Source organism: Dipodomys merriami, unplaced genomic scaffold, assembly GCF_024711535.1.
Source record: "Dipodomys merriami isolate MVZ:Mamm:240054 unplaced genomic scaffold, mDipMer1.0.p SCAF_2, whole genome shotgun sequence".
Taxonomy (NCBI): Eukaryota; Metazoa; Chordata; class Mammalia; order Rodentia; family Heteromyidae; genus Dipodomys; species Dipodomys merriami.
This window is the reverse complement of record NW_027203381.1, coordinates 19602527-19626757: the sequence shown is the minus strand read 5'-3', so window position 1 is coordinate 19626757 and position 24231 is coordinate 19602527. Positions and strand designations below refer to the sequence as shown.

At 34.7% G+C, this 24231-nt stretch overlaps 1 protein-coding gene across 5 annotated transcripts in view; it reads right to left on the bottom strand.

Annotated features, from left to right (window-relative positions):
- The window catches only part of Smad2 (SMAD family member 2), a 69284-nt gene that overhangs the window by 20806 nt on the left and 24247 nt on the right, over nt 1-24231 (bottom strand). For 4 of the 5 annotated variants that reach the window (XM_070029197.1, XM_070029195.1, XM_070029196.1 and 1 more), the window contains exons 3-6: nt 6896-6985; nt 5687-5880; nt 4657-4791; nt 828-902 (exon numbers count right to left, since the gene is read on the bottom strand). In XM_070029197.1, coding sequence (XP_069885298.1) covers nt 828-902; nt 4657-4791; nt 5687-5880; nt 6896-6985 — 494 coding nt within the window. The remainder of the gene's footprint in view (nt 1-827; nt 903-4656; nt 4792-5686; nt 5881-6895; nt 6986-24231) is intronic. The other variant, XM_070029199.1, reaches the window with a different exon arrangement.

The window sequence follows — 24231 nt, the reverse complement described above, 5'->3', positions numbered from 1 at the left end:
CACTTGAGCTATACTGCCATTGCAGCTTTTGTTAATTCAAGGTAATAGTCTTAGGGATTTGTCTGCCCGGGCTGGCATTTAATCTCAATCCTCAGACCACAGCCTCATGACTAGGGTAGGATATAGTCAGAGCCACTGGCACGCAACTCAGAGGGATATTCATGTATCTTTTTGGGTATGGGGTAACTAAAAATTTAAATAGAAGCATAGGATATATAAAAGAAATAAAACCATGTATTTCCACATTTATATTTACTATAAATTGAAAGAAATTTTTTAATTTTTATTATTTTTAAGTAGTTGTAAAAAGGAGTTGCCTTTTAACAGTTTATGAATACAATGTATCTTGATTGGTGTCATAAGAAAAAATTCTATTATTTTCAAAGTAGTTAATACATGCAGATTTTTTCATAGCAACATTATCTCCCTTTAATAGTTACTATCAAAATGGGAGATTCTCTTTTTTGGTATGTTTCTCAACTTCTCTAAATTTGGGAGCGATATCCAAGTTTCAGTTAATATAAGAAATGTAAAGTGGACCCTAGGCATCTTCAAAAGATTGGCCCAAAACTCCTTGTGGACAATAAAAGTTTACAGCTACTTTCCTCATATAAAATGACACAGAAAATACCATGTCAATAGTTGTTATACTGTATTATTTAGGAAATAATGACCAGAAAAAGTCTTGTATGTTTGGTACAGATGCAAAATTTTCCTTAAATATTTTCAATCTGTGGTTGGTTGAATCCACATGTGGGACTTGTAGATACAGAGAGCTGAAGAGTTATTATTCAGAAATTTTGGTCTTTTTTTTTTTTTTTTTTTACCTGTATCCATACTTTGGTTCAACTGCTGATCACTTGTTTCTCCATCTTCACTAATATATCCAGGTGGTGGTGTTTCTATAAAAGTTTAGAACAAATTAAGTAGTTATTTTGATTTGATTTTACCTTTTCTCATAGCTACCAAATATAACCAATAAATAATCCCCAAATAAAAGATAAAAACATTATTATAAAAAAAGATTGAACTAAAGATTTATGACTCAAGTTCTGATCAAAATCTTCCAGGTACATCTTTAAAACCTAATCGCAATACAATTCAACTCCCTTTCTGTGTGTCTGTGTGTCTGTGTGTGAACTGGGTATTGTCCCTTCATTTTTTCACTCAAGGCTGGCACTCTGCCACTTGAACCACAGCTCTATTTCCAGCTTTTTTGGTGGTTAATTGGAGATAAGAATCTCATGGACTTTCCTACAGGGCTGGCTTCAAATAATAATCCTCAGATCTCAGCCTCCTGAGTAGCTAGGATTACAGGAGTGAGCCACTATCACCCAAACTCAATTGGCATATTTTGTTAAATACAAGTTTTATAGTACAACTTATGATAAAATGGTTCAGGACTGACATGTCAATTTTTCATTATTTCTAACTAGTAACTTCTAAAATTTTGAAGTAGAAAATTCATGCATGAATTACTGTCCTATATAGGCAAAATACTCCTTAAAAATAAACATTAAGACTCAAATGTATAATTTTCAATACTTTTTAAACAAAATATTCAAGTGGTATCTGAATAGGCAAGTATACTTCATAGAAAATAAAAATATTTGCACAATTTCATCATTTGTGATTTTAAGAAGAAAACAATAAGTTCAAAAGATTTTTCAACAGCTTTATATTGAAAGTTTTAAGCAATAAAGGTAATATATACACAAAGCTAAGAAAATACTTCCTTGGAGTTTTCAATCATGGAAGAATGCTTGTTCATGGAAGGTAATTTAAAAAGATGTGAGAAAAGGGAGAAGAAATTTTATTTTATTTATTTATCTTTAAGTAGTTGTACAAAGGAGTTGCCATTTAAGTTACAAATTCTTTAATAACTATACATTCTTGCAGTTATTAAAAGGGAGAAAGGAAGGCATGGTTAAAAGTCTCCTTCACTATCCCTACAATGTATCTTAAATTATTTAACCATAAATTTTAAATACCAAACTTTCCATTTAAAAGCCAACACCTCAGATCTTTTTGTCTGTTTCTTTAACAGGGTCTCATTACAAAGCCCAAACTGGCTATAAACTTGTGATCCTTCTGCCTCAGTCTTCCAAGTGTTGGGATTACAGGCGTGTTCCATACTCAGTGTCCTAAACTCATCATACTGAAAAAAATCTTAATTATCTTCATATAGCTAAACCGTAAATGGCAAAAATATAACTAAAAGATATATGTTATTTTAAAAGTTAAAGTTAACAGAGTTAGAGCTAACCTTTGCCAGGTTAATCAGTGTCTTAGAGATATAAGGCATTTCTTCCACCAAGGTAAGGTGAAAGAAATAAGACATTTTAGCTTACTGTATTTCATTTTCCTCCAGTTATGTTTGTACATATCAATAAGCTATTTGTATTTTTGAGAAAATGCTAAAATTTCTTTTGAAGAGAACTAATAAAGTGAACTGTGACTAGGGACCAAACTAGGTATGTGCCAAGTATGCACAAGACCCTGCGTCTGATTCCTACCTAGCACCACACACAAAAAGGTGAACTCTTTGGTTTTGTTTATGCTTGGCAGTGGATAAAGCCTCACTGTCAAAAGAGCCAGTCAGAAGAATTCAATTATGATTTTCTACTTTATGCAATATTAACTTCTATACAAGTTAGGGTAAAAAAAATACTAACCCAAACACCTTCACAAGTTAGGCCACTACACATTTAGATGTGTGTCCTTGTAAAAAGTTATAAAGTATGTGTCTCATGAGACTGTGCTTATACCCTAGTTTATTACTACTGTATGTCATTTCCACGTTAAAGACTTAAACTGGGCTGGGAAGGTATCTCAGTGGTAGAGTGCTTGCCTTGCATGCATGAGGCCCTGGATTCGAGTCCTCAGCACCACATAAGCAAAAAGAAAAAAGCCGGAAGTGGTGCTGTGGCTCAAGTGGTTCAGGCCCCACGACCGGACCCCCCCCCCAAAAAAAAAGACTTAAACTATCTCCTTTCCTCCTAATATGAGCACAAACATACATGCACATAGATACACATATACAAAAAAAAAATCCACCATAACCAGGTTTATGAAAGACAAGATTGAATTTTTCTACTTGGGAAATGTCTCATTCTTTAGTATTGCACCCCATCCCTCTTCTTCCTTGCTAACTTCTTAAAATGTTCCTATGTAACAACACTGTAAAAAGTAACCTTATCACTTCCTATCTGTAAAACTAGATGCAGTATGTTAAATGACAACTCCTTTGTACAACTACTTAAAGATAATTAAATAAATAAATATAAAAATACTTCTCCCTTTTCTTACACCTTTTTAAATTATTTTCAATAGGGGCTGGGAAGGTGGCTCAGTGGTAGAGCGTTTGCCTTGCATGCCTGAGGCCCTGGGTTTGATTCCTCAGCACCACATAAGCAAAAAAAAAAAAAAGCCAGAAGTGGCGCTGTGGCTCAAGTAGTAGAGCTGAAGAGCTGAGGGACAGCGCCCAGGCCCAGAGTTCAGGCCCCATAACTGGACCAAAAAAAAAAAGTGTCTTCAATGAGCAAGCGGTCTTCCATGATAGAAAACTCCAAGGAAGTATTTTCTTAATGTACATGAAACTCTTAGGTTCCTGACAGGTTTTCAGTTGTAAAAAAATTAAAGTCTGGTTGGAATAAAGAAACATAAATGGAGGAAGTGGAGGTATATCTCCAGTGGTAGACAGCCTGCAATCTGGAGACTTGAGTTCAACACATTTCCCATCACCAAAAGAGGAAAAAAAACCTATGACCAAAAATCCAGCATATAGCTGAGTCCTCATTCTAATATCATATCCTTAGTTTCTACATGGGGAGAAAATAAGCAAGGGGAAACATACAGGAAAAATAACATAAGATTACTGTTCCCTTAGAAAAAAAACTAATGACAAAGGAGGAGGCAACAATGTTTGATAAGAAATGTACTCATTATCTTGCTCATGTAATTGTAATCCCTCTGTACGGTATTTTCACAATAAAAAAAAACAAACACAAAAAAACCTAATGACTAAAATGACAAATACTGTATTGTGAAATTTACTGGATCACATAAAACAGGAGAATGGAATTTTTAGAGCCATGCGATAGGACTTATTCATATTTCATCTGGAGTTTAGACTAAAGTCCACAAGAAACCTAACTAAAAATAAGAGGTTTTCTGATTTTTAATATAATTACAGTGTTGTTTCATTTACGGAGTTAAAACACTGTATCTCCTAGAGAAATGTTACACTGAAATATTAGATTATCTAATAATAATTATTTAGGAAGCATTCTTTCAGTTACATTTGTTTCAGAAATACAATTTTCCTGAACCAATTATTTGTTACATTCTGCATTTCTCTGTTTCAAACAACTAAGACAAACTTTCACTACAGTCCTTTCTGCTTCTCACAGCACTTAGATTAAACCCACTAAAAAAGAAAATGAATATAAAGTAAAAGCTTTTTTCTAAACCAAAATTTTTTAAATGTACTAAGCTTAGACACTTCAAAATTAATCATCCAACAAATCAAGATTTTTCTATTCAAAATCTAGAAGCATTTTGAAAAAAGCAAAACCATGATTTACTAACATTCTACTGTTAATGACAAAATTGTTATCTGTTAAGTTTTAGGCAAGTTTCAGAAGGCAAAAATACCTGGGATGTAATTACTCTGTGGCTCAATTCCCGCTGGGAAATTAGTGTTTTCTGGAATGGAGTGGGTGTAATCATCCAGAGGTGGTAGTTCTGTTAGAATCTCAGTATGCCGGGGCACTAACACCGGAGGCAAAACTGCAAGAGTTAAAGAAACCCATTAGAGGCAAAAAGGAAAGAAAGGAGTGGAGGGACCTTAATGAAAGTTTTCATAAGGAAAGAGAAGGCAACAGATTAATTTTTTAAAGTTATTAGAGCTCACCTATTTAGTATTATAGTAGTTCCTAAGAAAGGATAAATTCAATCCTGGCTTTGATTTATGTAGTCTACCACCTGAATGTTCTACTATCAGAGTTCATAGAACCTAGAGGATTTTCTAAAAATATATAGTTGTATTTTTTTAAGGTTCCAACCACACTCTAAATGAAAATCTTGCAATGAGCTTGAATAAACTACATATACACAAATATCATAAAAATACTCTTGAAACTGCATTGAAGAGCAAGTGCTTAGCTGGGAGCTAGTGGCTCACATCTGTAATCCTAGCTATTCAAAAGGCTGTAATCTGAGGATTGTAGTTCAAAGCCAACCCAGGTAGGGAATTCTTTGAGACTCTTTTCTCCAATTAAGCATAAAATGTTTTGAGCAAAAATGCTCAAGGATGGCATGCAGACCTCAAGTTCAAGCTCCAGGACCAAAACAACAACAAAACAAACAAAAAAAAACAGAAAAAGAGCAAGTGCAGCAGAGGTACAGAGCACTGTCAGTTTACTCTAAGAAGACAGTAGCCTATAATTTCCTGACAAAGTATCTTTATGAACAATATAGTATTCTATCCAAGAACCAGACCTCACTTTTTCTCTAAGTTTTTCCATAATTTTTAAAAGAAAGCATTTACAACTACTATCAATTAATACACTCAATTTAAGATAGTTTATTAGAATTTTATGCTAATATTTCCCTGGATTCACAAGAGTACCAAAAAATATTTAAGTTCAAGCATTTAATTTAAAAATCTCTGTAGTCTTCCTACCTGGTGTCTCAACTCTCTGGTAATGATAAGGATTTACACAAACTTCATCCTTTTTCAGATTAAAAGCATATTCGCAGTTTTCAACTGCCTTGAGTTCATGATGACTGTGAAGATCAGGCCAGCGCCATAATCGGCAGTATATAACATGTGGCAACCCTTTTCGATGAGAAACCTGAAGCCGACCATCAAGAGATCTATTGGGAAGCAAGGAGAAAAAGAAAGAAAGAAACTTTAAAAAAGAAAAAAGAAAAAAAAATATGTAGTCAAAAGGGCTAAGTAGACTGAGACATAAAGAAAGGAATGACAGCCACTGAGTTAGTTTTGGTGAAAACCAGAAAGAAAAGTGTACTCTTTAACCAATCTGATCAAGTGAGCAGCAGCACTAGCAGATGTTTCCTATCAATACTCTGAGTAAATGACTCACATGCCAATAAAAGGCTCATCACTTGGGAAAAATTCATCTTTTCAAAAGAATATCACATGACTGTACTTGAAAAACATTTTGTCAATATCTATCCTTAATAAGCCAAACTCTTTAAAAGGGCATTAATTCTGTAGATAGTTGAATAGTCAAAAAAAGAAAGTTGAGTGAGGAATGATAAATATCAACAATGATGGGTAGTAACTTACTCAAACTAATGTAACTCATCATTCAGTTGTGATTTTGGTAACAGAGGTATACTTATATATAGCTCACACATAAATGCAGATGGCGATGAATATGATGAGATGAAATGGACAAATACCAATATGCTTAAATGAGGTGATTTTTTAAAAAGATAACAAAAAAACAAGTTAGCCTATTGTTAATTGTGATATAAGGGTTTCAGTAAATAACTATGTATTAGTACAAAGATGATATTTAAATGACAACAAAAAATTTAGCAATAACCGGTCATGTGTCTACTCAAAATATTAGACCAGCAACAGATTAATCTAATCTTGAACTACAATGAGTATATAGTTATCAAAGTTCTTATTCTTTAGGGGATAGAATAATTTTTTAAAAGATTCAAAATTAAAATTGCATTGATCAAAACATCGGCTGAAACATTTAATACTGGCAAGCAGATATTTTGAATGCTATGCCTTATTTTACATTAAGGAAACATATTAGGCAAAATTATAGTAAGCAACCCAATAGAGGTCTTCCAAAACACCCCCCCTCCCACAAGATCTCTAGGATTCCATAGAGGGCAGAATATTCACCTGGTTTGTTCAGAGAAGCTGTAAAGGCCTGTTGTATCCCACTGATCTATCGTATTTGTTGTACTCAGTCCCCAAATTTCAGAGCAAGTGCTGTGCATAAATTGAAAAACAAAAAATTGATGTGAACATGGAAGCATGGTTATTCAAAATACCATGATGTAAAACATGGAGAATGTACAGAATACTTCCTTCACCCAGAAAATATACGTTGTTTCACTTTTCACAGGCATTTAGTGCTGGTTACTATATTTTCTATATGAAGGAAGCCAATAAAATGAAACATGTGACTCCAGATAAGTTATGATTATGTTTTTAAAATGTGAACACCAATGCTCTCTAGCTTAAGTGAAATCATACCTGTAATGTCCTTTCCCATTTCCTCTACTCAAAACAAGATCTAACACCCATGCCTTCAGCCATTCAAAGAATGTTCCTGTTTTATCACTCAGTTAAAAAAAAATTTAGCTATTAATTTGTATCTGAAACCAGATGTCAATTGGATACTTTTAACATAAGAAAAAATCCAATTGAAACAAATATAAACACTGTTAAGATTTTCACATTATTTGGCTGTGATAGTTATATATTCAGTTTCACTAAAAATTACTATTATTCTATTTAAAGGACACATGATTGTGAAGTTACTCCAATATAGCACACCTTAAAATTTCTCTTCCACATTTCTTCCCAGAACATAGGCATCCCAGAGATAAATTCTATTTTCCCTGCCACTACTTCAATTCAAAGTAACTTCTGGTCTGTGGAAGAAAGGAAGAGTTTAAAAGGAATTTTTGGAATGGGACTTTTGTTTATTTGACAGCCATGGATCCTAGCTGTAAGGTAGTTTATGAAACTCAATTTCCTTTCTCACATACTACAAAGTCATCAAAATTTCAAAAGGGAAGATGGACTATTTCAAAACAACTTTTGAAAATAGACACTTGATTACACTCCAAATTCACACATAGCTGGTAAGCTAACTAGACCAGTTATTACAAGGGGGAATGGTTGAAGTACTGACTTTCTGAGTCTAGGCAGAACAGTCCCCCTGTACACAATCCTTATATAGCTGCCTTTCTGCAGGAAACTGTTGTCATGTCCTGCTTTGGGGGCATAGTTATTACACAATTGAAAAAAAATTTAAAAACCATGTTGAGAAATTTTTCTGCACTGCCTTAAAATGTTTTAGATCCTTTTGCTTTTTAGTGTACAAACTAAAGCTACTAGAATAAGACAAAAAAAGAGAGGATAATTTAGACTTATTCTTTTCCCTCAAAAGCATGCTGATTTTAAAATCACAACCTAAATGGTTTCTTTAATTAAAAGATACTTATCAAATATTCACTAGAATATATGGAATAAATAGTTTAAGTCAGAAAATAATTACCTGGATTTTAGAACATTTTGTGATTCAATTTAAAAAAGGGATAGTACTTAGATAATCATTTTGTTTTTGGAAATAACTCAAGGAAAATGATTAAACACAGTGTTGGTCAGAGGGCATTTTGTGCTTATGACATTTAAAAGAACATTTCACTCAAGTTACTCTAGGACTAACATGAAAACCAGAACTTACAACAGAGCATGACGCACTTAAGTTATACTCTGTTTAAGCCTTGAAATTAATCAATAATCAGTAGTTTTTAATCTAAAAGCAAACAGACCCTCACATCTTAACTCAGTCATTTTCTGACTACTATTAGCACATAGTACTTAACCCTTTACCTGTTTATTTAGACTATCCACTTTACTAACCCTTTACTTCTTTATCAGACTATCCTTACAAAAGTTCTTTTAAAATATTAAATGCTTCTAAAAATATCTGCTTGTGTATTTTATAATATAATTTTAACAAAGTATACAAAACAACGAGAATCGATACAACTGCAAATGTGCAAAATTATACAGGAAACATTTTAAACATAACTCAATGCAAAGGTATAGTAAGTAACATACATGTCTCTAAACAAAAAGACAGTATCATGGATACATTTGTACCAAATTTATGTACTTGATGCAATCTCAATAAAAAGATCCAGACAAAATTACTCTAATGTAGCACACCACAAATGAAAAGCTGCAATTAGTGAAAGAAAATGCAAACTGGATAGCAAGAGTATTATTTAAGGAGCCTCAACTACATTAACTTTCTTCTAGATAATAAAAAATTCTGAACCAAATGTAATAAAAGTCTTTGAACACAGTAGAGACAAGCCAGAAGTAAATAAGAAGTAAAGGGACATAAATCTGTAGAAGGGGAGAACTGCATTAGAGAACTGTTTCCATATTTTCATACTTAAGAAACTCCCTAGAGTGAGCTAGGTAAGGCAACAGTAACTTAAAAAAACTAGTTAACTGTAAATAGTCAATCAGAGGGGAAAAAAAGACCAAAAACAAAAACATCAAACTATGCCTATGACCTGTGCCCAAATCCCTTTTGAGACCTTCATGACAAAGTGGACAGACTGGGGGTTGAATGAAACCAGCAAACTAGCACGTGGAGGACTAAAATAATATATTTCAGCTCCAGCCTATGAATGGATTTTGATGCTACTGAAAACTACCTGCTGGAACACAACTAACACTGCCGAGGCAAGTAACATGAAGAAACAGTTAAATATTATACCTAGTCAGAACTGAACAATCAACAGAAACAGATCCCAAGATGAACTAGCAGACAAGAATATTAAGCTATTTTAAATAAGTTCATGAACTTAATGAACCAGTTGAGTAATGAAAACTATTAAAATGTAGCAAGTAGAAATACTAGAGCTGAAAATCACAAATGCAGAAATAAAATTCATGAGGATGGAGAAGACAAGTCATTACATCTAAAAATTCACAAAAATTACCTTATCAGAAAACCTGAAATAAACACTGATCAACAAAACAAATACTCAGTAATACTCAGTTTCATAAAAACAAGAATAGACAAGGAAAAAATATTCAAGATAATAGGGGGGGAAAAAGAGTATAGGGGAACATTGGGGGCTGATAGCTTATACCTATAATCCTAGCTGCTCAGGAAGCTGAGGTCTGAAGATGATGGTTCAAAGCCAGCCCAGGTAGGAAAATCCATGATACTCTTATCTCCAATTAACCATCAAACAGCAGGAAATGGAGCTGTGGCTCAAGTGGTACAATGCTAGGTAGCCTTGAGCAAAATAACTAAGGGACAGCACTAGAACAGGGACAGGCCTAGAACAATCCAGACCCCTCTCTGGTTCCTGTCAGTAAAAGCTCAAGACTGCCAAGAGAACTTCCACTTGTTCTACAGATGCCTGATTATAGATATTAACACAAGATATCTTAGACCTGCACATTTATTAACCTTGCCAAAGTCTTTATACAACCTAAGTATAATGATAAACTATATGTCTTTCCCACATGATTATGGTCCATTTGTTTACAATCTTTTACCAACATGCTATTATTAAGATAATTTTATAGTAATTGATAAACTAATTTTATTTTATTTGGGGGGGGAGGGTCAGTTGTGGGGCCTGAACTCTGGGCCTAGGTGCTGCCCTCAGCATTTCAGCTCAAGAATAGAGCTCTACCACTTGAGCCACAGTACCACTTCCAGCTTTATCTGCTTATTTGGTGCTGAGGAATCGAACCCAGGGCATCATACATCCAAGGCAAGCACTCTACCACTGAGCCACCTTCCCAGCCCGATAAGCTAATTTTAAAAGCATGGAAATTCAAAGGAGATATATACATACAAAAAAGAAAATTATGGACACTTTGATGAACTTCAGAAGTAGTCCGATAAGTAGTAGAGTGCTTGATTCTTGATCAAAAGAAGCTGAACACTAAATACTGAATGATTCTATGTGAAATCTTACAAGACACAAGATAGACTGAAATGAAAAATATTCAGTGATTGCCTACATAACCACTGAGAAATAAAATGAAGGAACTTTGTGGGTAAATGTAATGTTCTAGATGAAACACTGTTATACATATTTGTAAATATAATTCAATTGAATATATAATTGGAGAATACCATCATATGAAAATGAAATAACAAAAGACAAAAAGAAAAATGGCCATAAACAACTCAAAGAGGTAAAAAACCAGAGGAGAATGGAGAAAACATAAGCAATCTAACATAGGAATAAAGACAGCTCTCCATAAATTGGTATGGAAAGACCTCTAAAATATCTTTAGTGAAAAAAACAAACAAGCACACATCTACAGTAAGTTACACATAACTAGTATGTTTAAAGAAAAAAAAAACTCTGTTTGCTATATATGTATAATCACATAATCACACACATATAAGCCACACACACAATGAACAATAAGCAGTGAATGCCTTTTACCAGAATTACACAAATGAAACCAAGAAAATGTTGCCACAGAAATACAATGTTACCTTGACATTTATGATATGAACAAACATTATGATTATTTTCCAAAATGAGAAAGAAATATGAGCATTTAAATAACTCAAACATCAGAGGACTAATGTGGTACATTTCAAGGTGGATATATATTGCTGGCTTAAAAACCTAAGTTCTTTGTGGCACACTTTTGTAGAATGGTGACTTAAATTAACTGCTTGTATAAGAGCTAAAGTATTTTTGTGAGAAATGCAAACATTACTGAAAAACACAAAACAGATTAATGTTGGCATCTAGTTACCAATATGCTTTTATTTCCTAGCTACAAATAAGCTTATTATCATGTTACTAAAAATACTGTGACTGTTTTTATTAAAACATCCCTAGATAGGCACTACAATTGCAGTAAGTTATGAGGCTAAGATCTGTAGAACTGTGGTTAGACTATAAGCTAGACTTTAATCTCCAAAACAACCAGGGGAAAAGAGACAAACAAAACAAAAACCTAACATTTTGGGGGAATGTTGGTGGTGCATAACTATAATCCCAGCAGTGGGAAGGCTGAGGCAGGAGCCTAGACTACAAAGCAAGTGGCTCAAAAAGCCTAGGAAGAAAACCAACAAAACTAATATTTTTTAATGATAAAAGAATGGGTCTAGCCAGGTGGTAGTGGCTTATGCCTGTAATCCTAGCTAGTCAGGAGGCTGAGATCTGAGGATCACGGTTCAAAGCTAGCCTAGGCAGGAAAATCCATGAGACTTTTATCTCCAATAAACCACCAGAAAACTGGAAGTGGTACTGTGACTCAAATGGTAGTTGTATGCCTTGAGCTGACGAGCTGAGGGACAGCACCCAGGCCCAGAGTTCAAGCCCCACAACTGACCAAAAAAAAAAAAAAAAAAAATAGGTCTTTTCTTTGCTTCAGAATCCAATTCCTCTCCTCCCCCTACCCCCACCATTTTCTTTACAAGATGTAGTCAATCTTAGGGGTTTGGGTTTTTTTAATTTATTTTTTAATTTTATTGTCAAGGTGATATACAGTGGGGTTACGTAAGTAAGGTAATGAGTACATTTCTGGTTGAACTTTTTATCCCCTCCCTCATTTTTCTCCCACTTTCCCTCTCCCCCAAACTCCACGCTACTGTTGTACAGATCATTTCCAACATATTGTCTAAGAAACTTAGTTTAAGCTTTATTTTTTAAATTGCTTTATTTTTATTTAACAGTTTGGGGGAGGGACTTGAACTCAGGAGTTGGGCACTGTCTCTGAGCTATTTTTGCTCAAGGTTAGTTCTATCACTTGAACCACAGTTCCACTTTCAACTTTTTTGATAGTTCTGATAGTTTTGGTAATTTAATGGAGACAGACTTTCCTGCCTGGGCTGATTTTGAACCATGATCCTCAGCCTCCTGAGTAGCTAAGATTGTAAGCATAAGCCACTAGTACTAGGCAGTTTATTTTACTGTATTTTTAAATAAAAAGAATGAAGAAGTGTTAAAGAACAGTAGTAAGAAATTTATTTCAAAAAGCTGAATCATCCTAGCAAGTGTAAAGCCCTAAGTTCAAACCCAAAATAGGATGGGTGTGTGGAAAAGGGGGAAAAAGTTGCATCACCAATAGCCAGTTGTTCTTACATTCTTTCATAATTAAGGTATAATTTGGCAATTATTAAACCTGGAAACAGCTTATTTAAAATACAAAGGCATTAGCAGCCTTAAACCTGTGTAGAACTTTTCCAATTTAAACTGTTAACAATGAAATGTTGAAGTAATTACAATACAAACTCAGCTATAAAATCAACTATAAAATGTACATCCTAACATGTCAGGGTTTCATTCCAAGTTCCAGAACAGAAAAGAACAGGACTATGAGGGTCCTGAGCTCTGGAGGGACCTTTCAGAGGAGAACACTGCACTATACCATGCTTCTCGGTTAATTACATAATAAGAACATCCTCAAAAGAAAATTTTTAAAAATTAGTAATGTTGGATCTTGTTAACCAAGATCATAATAAAAAGAACAAATCAATGTTCTGAGATGTCAGTCATGGCTTAATTCCAATGTTTTCAATTCTCATAATTACTAAGAATTTTAACAACCCATTCTATTATCAAAGTCTACACAATGCCCTGTAAAGGTGATCTGTAATAAGTACTGAGCAAACATCTTTGGATAAGACCTCAGGAAAACATCCCAACTACCTCAAAGTATTTACTCCAACATTTTGGATAGTTCAGCAAATACACATCCCATCCTCATGTGTGTTTTACAAAAACTTCCAAATATTTATTGAAGGAGACCAATAGATAAAATCACCCAGCTACATTCTACAATTAAAATTTAGTTGCTGACCTGTATGTCCACCCATCTATCTACTCTTTTTTCTATCCATCAATGTGCCTATTTTTTTGATACATTAAAAATTATGTAGTAGGGCTGGTGGTATAGCCTAGTGGTAGAACACATGCCTAACTATGGAAGAGCCTGGATTCTGATCTTAAGTACTACAAAGATTGAAAGACAGATAGAAAGATAAATACATAGATACATGCATACAAAGATTGATAAGACACAAAGATAGAACTAAAGACATTATAAATAGTTCAAACCTAGATACTTCAACAATAAATACATATATAACTAAAATTCATTGTTCACTTGAGGTAAAATTCAGTGTGAAATATAAACTTTGATAGTATTTATTATTTTTTAATTTTATCAAATGCATAAAGTTGTCTGCCCTATACAGACATCACTAATGCCCCTTCCTGCCCTTCATTTCCAAACCCCAAAAGTAACCACTAATCTGATATTTTTCATAGCATAAATTTAGTGTCTTATAGAATGTTATCTAAATTGAATTTCCCTACTAGGTGGTCTTAACATTTTGTTGAATAAAAAAACCATACAAGTTTTATTTATTCAGGCCACTTACTATTTGTTTTTAACCCAGTATCACACTGGAAGTCTTGAAATTATGTAATATATGCCCTTTAAATAATATTGCTGAGTTCTTTTTCAACCTACAAACGTAATTTATCTGTCAGTTAAACATCTAATTTAAGTTAAACATCTAAGATAGGTTGTCTTGGTGTTCTCATGAGAAAGAGTTGTATTTTCTTTGTGGTTCATATGCTGAATAACTTAGAATTATCTAACAATGCTAGGTTCTTTTGAAATTTTATAGTAAATTTAAATATTGTTTTAGTAGGCAACTAACTTGGTTGGACTGCAAACTAGTCTTTGAGCAATCCAAGTTACTTTTTTTTACCTTTAGCTGGACTGCCCTAAGCCTGTCCCTCCACCATGTAAGTTTGGGGGCAACCAGAACTTTCAGTACAATTTATAAATAGCATTTGGAGCTTCTCCTTTTGCAGCTCTCTCCTTGTAGGGATTCTCCACCAACTCCACTAGCAGTGGTTGTCCCAAAGTCTGACCGCTGGTCCTTCAGACAAGAAGACAGTAGGGTTTATATTGCAATTTTAACCACGCCTCCACAGTTTGCATGAATCAAAGCAAAATTCATCCACGCCATTCCCTTCTTTCATCACCTCCACTTTTAATTATTCTTACTCTTGGTTTTTCTAGAACCTTATGCTCTTCTGGTAAAAAATATACCTACCTTTACAAACTCCCTTCTCATTTATCTCGCCTAATTTCTCTCAGCAAAGCTTTAAAAATTCATATAAAGATCTTATGACTTTTAAGAAAAGCATGCAGTTTTAGCTTTACTGATACCATGATCATAATATTGTATTGTTAACTGACTTCTATTTTCTTCCTAACATTTATTTTTTTTAAAATGGTATTAAACTTTAGACAATGAACATGAAAGTCCTTGCTGAGTTTAGTCATTTGCTCTAGTGGGTCTATTTATAGATTCCTCAGGATTTCCTACATAAAAAATCATATCACCCCCAAATGGAAGGCATTTTGATCTGTTCAGTTATACCTCCATGTTTCTGTTTTATTTTCTTAATTCACTGTAATAGCTAGGTCCTCTACTAATATAATGAAAGGAACACAGAAGATCTAGTGGCTATTGACCTAATGTATAGCAACTGGTCATAGGGAAAACATGGTGTTCTAAGTTTAGTCTTAGCTATTTGGTATTTTTAGATGTTCTTTTTTCATTAAATATTTACTTTATTGTAAAGATACTGTACAGAGGGGTTTCAGTTACATGAGCAAGGTATTGAGTCCATTTCCTATCAAGCATTGTTACTCTGTTACCCCTGCCTTTGTTTTTCCCCTACCATCCCTCTTACCACCCATCCAACCCCCCGCCCCCACTCCGCACCTCCCCCCCCTCTGCAAAGTTGTAAGTTCATTTTCAACATAATGTTTTATACATCTCATTGTTACAATGGGTCATCCTGTCTCTTCAGCTGAAATAAGGAAATAGCAAAATGCTAGATGTTCTTAATCAGATCAAGAAAGCCTCTACATTTCTCATCTACTAGGAGTGTTTTTCATGAATACATTATAAATTTTGTCAAATGGCTTTTGACTGAGTGATCATATTATTTTCCCTCTGTTAATAGTTAATTACATAGATCAATTTTTGAAAGTTAGAAACTAATTTTACATTGTTGGGATAAACCCTTCTCGATCATGATGTCCTCCTTTTTATACAACACTATGCAGTACATTTCAATACTTTTTCATTCATGTTTGTAACAAATACTACTCTACAAATGCTCTTCCTTTAGTCACTATTGTCAGGGACTTTGGTTTGTATAATCTTAGAAGCAGAAGGATCAGATGGTAACTGAAAAAACTTTCCCAGTATTTCTCATTTCTACCTTCACATGTATGTCAAAAATACCTCCTGAGATCCTGCTAGATGTTTCTCCTGCCTTTGAAAATAACAAAGTATTTCTGTGAACATAAAATATTCTGTGCCAATGCAGATATTTAAATGTCAAGTCTAAAAATGTTTGCTGGAATATTTCAAGTCCTTCTAAAAATAGAAAATTTTATTTAAAAAAACAAAATATTAAAAACAGCTCAGACAATTAGTTTAATATTGCAGCATATCGACTTTCTATATTTATTTATACCTACAGTTTTGAACAATGAAAAACTGGCATCTTACTTGTTGAGCTGAACCCCTTTGAATAGCTACTTTAAAAAAAAACCTCCTGACAAAAAGAAATCCTAATTAAAAAAATAAACACATGACATGTAATCTTTTAAATATAAAGTATAAAATCTGGACTATATATCAAATGTAAAATGAGAATGGCTGTAAATAATAGGCTGCTGGGAGAGTCCAATTTAAGTCATACATTTTCATAATACTTGAATTTGGTTTTAAAGTATTTTTAGAGTTGGAGGTATGCTCAGTTGGTAGAGCACCAGCCAATGAACAAAGCACTAGGTACTAAGTTTGAGTACTGGTCTCACAACCAAAAAAGAAGAAAAAGAAATATGTTTTAAATGTAACTATTTTGTAAAATTAGCATCCCACAAAATAAATATCAATTCAAATTTACATACCACTCTGAAGCTGACAAAGTGCTTTCACGTATTTAATGTGAAATTTTTAGGTAATGTCAGGTTAAATGTAAAATGTTTAGGTATTGTGGACCAACTAACTTAATAGATATACTTGTTGATAAAAATAACATGAACCATCATATAAAATCTATTTAAAAAAACTTATTGGTTATGTCCTTTGCTATACAGAAACTTTTTAGTTGATGCAGTCCCAAGTCTTTCTTTGACTTGCTGTGCTTCTGGACTTTAATCAGAAATTTCTTACCTGTGCCAAGGAGTCCTATTGTTTCTCCTACTCCTGTAATAGTTTCGTTGTTTCAAGTCTTACATTAAGGTCTCTGATGCATTTTGAACTGATGCTGGTGCAAGGTTATAGATAAAAATCCAGTTTGAAGTCAGGCACTTGTGGCTCACACCTGTAATCCTAGCTACTCAGGAGGCTGAGATCTGGGCCAGCCTGGGCAGGAAAGTTCATGAAACTTATCTCCAATTAACCACCAGAAAACCGGAAGTGGCTCTGGACTCTCAAGTGGTAGAGTACCAGTCTTGAGCTGAAGAGCTGAGGGACAGCACCCAGGCCCAGAGTTCAAGCCCCACAACCAAAAAAAAAAAAAAAATTAAAATCCAGTTTCAGTTTTCTGCCTATGGATATCAAGTTTTCCCAGTACCATTTATCAAAGAGGCTTTCTACCAGCCTGTTTTTGGCTCCCTTATCAAATATTAGATGGCTATAGGCCTGTGAGTCTATTTTCTGGATCTTCTATTCTGTTCCATTTGTCATTCAAACTGTTTTTTGTGCCAGTACCAAGCTGTTTTCATTATTACAGCACTGTAGCCAAGTTTAAAGTTGGGTATTGTTATACCTCCAGCACTATCTTTTCTGCTCAGTATTGTTTTTGTGATTCAGGGCCTTTTGTGGTTCCCTATAAATTTCTGAATTACTTATCTTGTTGTTTATATTGTTGAGTTTTTGACAGGTATTGCACTGAATTTGTAAATTGCTTTGGGCAGTACTGCCAGTTTCACAATATTAATTCTGCCAATCGAGGAGCATGGAATGTCTTTCTAGTTCCTTAAAAGACAGCCTACTGAATGGAAGATCTTTTCCAGCTATACATCAGACAATGGCCTAATGTCCAGAATATAGAGAGCTTAAAAAATTAAATCCTCAAAGAACCAACAACCAATTCAATTACTTTTCAGAAGAAGTAAAAATAGCCAATAAACACATGAAGAAATGTTCAACCTTGAAATTCCATCTCAGCCCAATTAGAATGGCCATTATCAAGAAAACAAACAATAACCGATGCTGGTTAGGATGTGGCCATTAGGGTACCCCAAAACACTCATACAAGCATGTACAGAAGTCTCTCAAAAAATGAAACATGGAACCACCCTACAATCCAGCAATTCTACTCTTTGGTATTTATCTAAAAATTACAAATCAGGCTACAGTAAAACCATCAGTACAACCATGTTCACTGCAGTACTGTTCACCATAATCAAGGTATGGAACCTGCCCAGATGTCTCTTAACGGATGAATGGATCAAGAACATGTCATATTTATACATAATGGATTTTACTCATCCATTAGAAAGAACAATATTGTATCATTTGTAAAGAAATGGAAAGATCTGGAAAAAAATTATGTTAAGTGAAGTAAGTTACACCCAGAGAAACAAAAGATGCAAGATTTGGGGGTCTCTTAACTTCCACTTTAATATTCTGTTACCTTCTATTTCTAGGTAAAATCTAAGGAGGTCACAACTGGCCAATGCTGCTTTTCAAACAAATAGAAGGAAAAGATGAAAAAAATGACAAAAAATAATGGACAGCTATCAAAGTAATGAGATCTAGATAAACTAAAATCCAAAGAAACATTTTCCTGATGAACTGATAACTGCCAATTCCTCCTTTGGGATCATCTATACATTCTAGGTACAGGCTAAGGATTAGGACTGGCCTGGGAAAGAAACCATACTGAGAAAAGGAACACAGTAGAACTGATGAAAATCAAAAGTCTATCCCCTTCAGTATTTTAATAATGAGGCTAAAAGACCACTGAAACTATGAAAAGGGGGAAGCATATTTCCTACATTGTTTGATGTACTGGGTGGCAGCCCTCAAAGTTTTCAATCAAAATCCTTGTCTGTAGAAGAGGTATAAGCTCTAAGTATCAGTGTTACATTAATTAATGAATTAAAATATAACTCAGTCCCAAAACAATCTGATCCTTAATAAATTAATTTTCTCAGTATCTCTGACATAGGTAGATCAAATCCTCTTAATGAAATATTACTTTTCAGTGACCATCTTCTTTGCAAATTTTATGTGAAGTATATTTTTAAAAATTCAGGAAAATAGACAAGAGATGGAAATTTTCAACAGAAATATGGAACATACATTTTTTTAAAAAACTTAAAACTGTATAGTTTCTGAAATTAAGAACTTATTATCTAGATTTAATAGTAGATTGGATATAGCACAAAAACAACAATACTCAAAAGACAGATCAATGAGAAAGTATTTGAGAAGGATGGGAGAAGAAAAAACAGCAAAAGAGACATGCTAATTTTGGTATGAGCACAAGAAAAATTGAAAATAACATTGGAGGATATCATAAGTTGATATTTTACTATTAGGTTATATTTGTAAAGTCCACTTGTAGTACTATTTTCAGGCACCTTAAATGCAAGTGCATTTACTTAACATTATCAATGGCGACCATATAGGCCTGGAAATACTACTACAAGATGGGAAGGAAAAAGAGAAAAACAGTTTAGTTAAATGCTGTCCTGAAAACTTATGATCCTCCTAAATGTAGTTATAGTCACATAGGAATGGTGTGGACAAGCTGGAATGAATCTAGGTAAAGCTGAAAACAGATCAAGCAAGTATACTGAACAAAGGAAAACAGCTGTAACTATTATTTTAGCTAGGTTGAGTCTCTTTCCTAAATACATTAATGGTATAAAATAGTAAAATATGACCAGGCTTCAGTGGCTCTCATATGTAATTCTAGCTACTCGGGGACTGAGATCTGAGGATTGAGGTGCAAAGCCAGTGTAGGCAGGAAAGTCTGTGAGACTCTTAACTCCAATTAATCACCAAAAAGCCACAAGTGGCCTATAACTCAAATGGTAGAACATTAGCCTTGAGCAAAAAAGCTCAGGGACAGACCTTGAGTTCAAACCCCAGAAAACAGCATACATGTGCGCGCGCACACACACACACACTCACACACACACACACACACACCACATATTGAGATGGAAAAGTTGCATGAAACTTTGTATTATTTAGCACACCACAGCTTAAGAAATTAAGTTGTGCCCTTTGTGTCTGTGTTTACAATGGTAGGAAGGAAGCAGTACTGATATATATCTCTACAGCTTCCAAACTTTCAGACAGCAAGAATAATTAGGTGAGGGGAGCGGGAAGGACATAAAGCCCAGACTCTTTCTGCCTAACTTCAATGGAGAGCATCCTAGAAGATTAGTGGCATTGAGAGTACAGCGAAGGAAACTACTAAATCAACCAACCAGATAGTGTAGCTATAAACACATGTTATTATTAAAATTCTAGCATGTTTCCTCATCAAGTAAATTTATGTGTATTTCTAGGTTTGTTAAAGAGTATTTTATTAAGATATTACATTGCTTTGCACTCTTAAGTGAAACGAGCTCACATTAATATATATGGCATGAATTTATCCCTAACTCACCTTCTTCATAGCCACTTGCTCTTTTATACTACATAAATAAGAGTTCACTGAAGTCAGACTAAATTTATCACGTTTAATAAGATTTAATAGTTAAGAAATGACTTGACATATAATTTTTCTCTACTATTGAAACGTTAATCAACAAAAGTCATAGTTACTAAATTAGAAAGAATGCCAACAGACTGGGAGATCCTTTACCAGCAATACATCTGACAAAGAATAAATATCCAAAATATACAAGGAGCTCAAGATATTAACTCCTCTTCAAACTAATAAACCAGTCACTAAATAGGCAAAGGAGACAAGAAAAGACTTCCCCGAAGAAGAGGTAAGAATGGCAAAGAAACATAAGGAAATGCTCCACATCCCTGGCCATAAAGGAAATGCAAATCAAAACAACTCTGAGATTCCATCTCATCCCAGTTTGATTGGCCAACATCATGAATTTGAACAACAAAAATGATGGCAGGAATGTGAGAAAAAAAGGAACCTTATTACACTGTTGGTGAGAAAGTATAACCACTCTGAACAGCAGTCTGGAACATAAGATAGATCTTCCCTATGACCCAGCCACATCACACTTGGGCATCTACCCAAAACCTCACAAGCCAGGATATCATAAAGACACTTGCACACCTATGTTCACTGCTACATTATTCACAATACCCAAGTTATGGAAACAGCCCAGATGCCCTACAATAGAAGAATGGAATTTTATACAGCCATTAGAAAGAAAAGTATTATATCATTTGTATGGACCTAGAACAAATCATGTTAAGCAAGGTAGGTCAAGCTCAGACAAATGGTGCATGTTTTTCTCATATGCAGAGGCTAGATATAAAATACACTGGGACATGATAAATTATACAGGACTCTAGACATTCACACACAATGAAACCAAAGGAGGATACTCTTTGGGGAGGAACACAAAAGTGTCTCTGTCTATCTGATCATATTATATAATATATACCTAAACGAGCTCCAGAAAATGGAAACAAGAGATTGTTCATTTATCTGTCTTGGGGAGCGAGAGCAAAATACAGGGAGCACAGAAATGGAGGGACGAAAGGTAAAAAGTGCAGCAGTGGTACAAAGTAGACACTATGCTAAAAATGAACTACACAACTTGTGGGCAAAGACAAAAGGAAAACATTGGGAGTGAGCAAAAGGAAGGGGCAACTTTTTGGGCACTGCCCAAAAAGAAATGTACTCATTTACCTGATTTATGAAACAGTAATCCCTGTGTAAACAACTTTATAATAACAGTTTTTTAAGTTATTTTTTAAATGACATCAAACTATACTGTCAAGACACAACCTACTACTTTTTTTTTCTTTTTTTTTTTGTCAGTCATAGGGCCTGAATTCTGGGCCTGGGTGCTGTCTCTTCAGCTCAAGACTACAGCTCTACCACTGGAGCCATAGCGCCACTTTTGGTTTTGTTTGGTTTTTTTCCTGCTTATGTGGCGCTCAGGATTCAAACCTAGGGCCTCATGCATGTGATGCAAGCACTCTACCACTGAGCTACCTTCCCAGCCTGACCTACTATTTTTGTTTGTTTTATTGTGCTAGTCCTGGGGCTTAGAGCGTGTGCACTGTCCTTGAGCTTTTGTGCTTGAGGCTAATACTTAAGCACAGATCAAGTGATAGAGCCAGCCTACCCAGGCTGGCTTTGAACTATGATCCTCACATCTAGGTCTCATAAATAGGATTAAAGGCATGAGCCATCAGCACCTGACTCAAACCTATATTTTTAAAAAGCATGCTAAATTACATAAATAAGCCCTCCACCAAGCTTCAAAGACCTTTTAGTGAAAACTAAGGTAAGAACTGCTTCATTTTCATTATTCTTATAAAAAAGAAAAAAATAATAATGAAAAAGCTCTAGATTATGAAGACAAATCTCTATAACAGTCTGTAAGAAGAATGAATACAAAGGCAAAGAGATGTAACTGAAGTAACCTCCACATTGTAAAGCTACCCTTGGATCACTTCCAACAATCAGGTCAAAGCCACTATCTGCTGTATTACTAGAAGTGCTCCAACCTGCTTCTCCATGAAACACCTCACTAAATGGCAACAGGTCCTTGACTGATTTGGTACAGACCATGCTCCTTTTTGGCTGTGTTCTCTTTGATGTGTTGACTAACCAATGACTAGAACCCTGACTTCATTCTCGCTAAACATATATATACCCCACACGCCCACACCCACACCCTCATTCACTATTCCCCCAGTATATGCCTCCAACAAATGGGTCATAGTAAAATGCACATTTTAATCCTTAAAAATTGATTTTTTTTAAATCCTCATTTGCAGCCAGGCACCAATGGCTCACACCTTTCATCCTAGCACTCAGGAGGATGAGATCTGAGGATCTGGTTTGAAGCCAGCCAGAGCAGGAAAGCCTGTGAGACTCTTATTTCCAATAAACTACTCAGAAAAAGCTGGATGTAGCACTGTGGATCAAGTGGTAGAGTGCTAGCTTGAGCACAGAGAGGCTCAGGGATAGCACCCAGACCCTAAGTTTTAGCCCCAGGACCAGGAAAAAAAGTCTAATTTGCTTCCTATTTTACTTAGACCAATGTTCAAATTCCAGTAGCTCCTTATCATGCCCTAAATGAGTGTTCTTCTAAGTTTTATAGTCTTCTTCCTCTTATATTCCCCAACAGAAGTGACTTCTACTTCAGACTTTACACTGCCTCTTTCCTCTGCCCAGAAGATAGTCAGTTGACTAGCAACTGCACCTCAGACTCAGCTGAAGCAAAAACTCCAAGCCAAAGTAGCTTCTTTGTCCCTCAGGCATTCTCTATCATATAGCTGCACTGTTGTCTCTGCAGTCATTACTATCACAAATTACATTCATTTGTTCACTTATTTAGTGTGTACCTTATCTACTATTTCCTAGAGGACAGAAACTGTACGTATCACCAAGGATATTCCCCCCAGGAACTCAGTATCCCAAGTGCTTTCCATATAACAGGCATGCAATAAGCATTTGTAAAACAAAAGAATAAACCAAGAAAAGTGATGCATGTAAGATACACATAAAAATCTGGGCACTGGTGGCTCACGCCTGTAATCCTAGCTACTCAGGAGGCTGAGATCTGAGGATCACAGTTCAAAGTCAGCCCAGGCAGGAAAGTCCGTGAGACTCTTATCTCCAGTAAACCACTAGAAAACAGGAAGTGGCGCTGTGGCTCAAGCGGTAGAGCATTCGCCTTGAGCTGAAGAGCACAAGGACAGCACCCAAGCCCAGAGTTCAAGCCCCATGACTGACAATTTTTTTTTTAATTTTTAAAAGATACAAATAAAATAATAAAAAAAAAAAGATACAGTCTACCCAACAAAAGAGGAAATAGTCTGGTGTAACTGGAATCCATTACCTCTAAGCATAAGGAGTGTTTCTCATAACTCACAGGAAATAAGTCAAGTAGAACAGTTTCACATGCTTTATGTTAGCATACATAAGACATTGCAAACAATTGTTTCAGGGAATTCCATATTTGACAATCAAATTTGTAATGTACAAAATACTGAACTTATTTTAAAACCAATTGTCAAAGCACTTCTGACAGTGGTACTAATCTGCAAATGATTAAATTTGCACTCAAAATTTCAAGCTCTTAAGTAAAAAAATCCTTCCAATATAAAAGGTCAGTCTTTAAAGAAGTTCTGATAACTTCATATAACATTTAAGAAGCACATACTGTTCTTAGAAATAATGCTGTTCAAGCAAAAACCATGTAAAATACAGTAA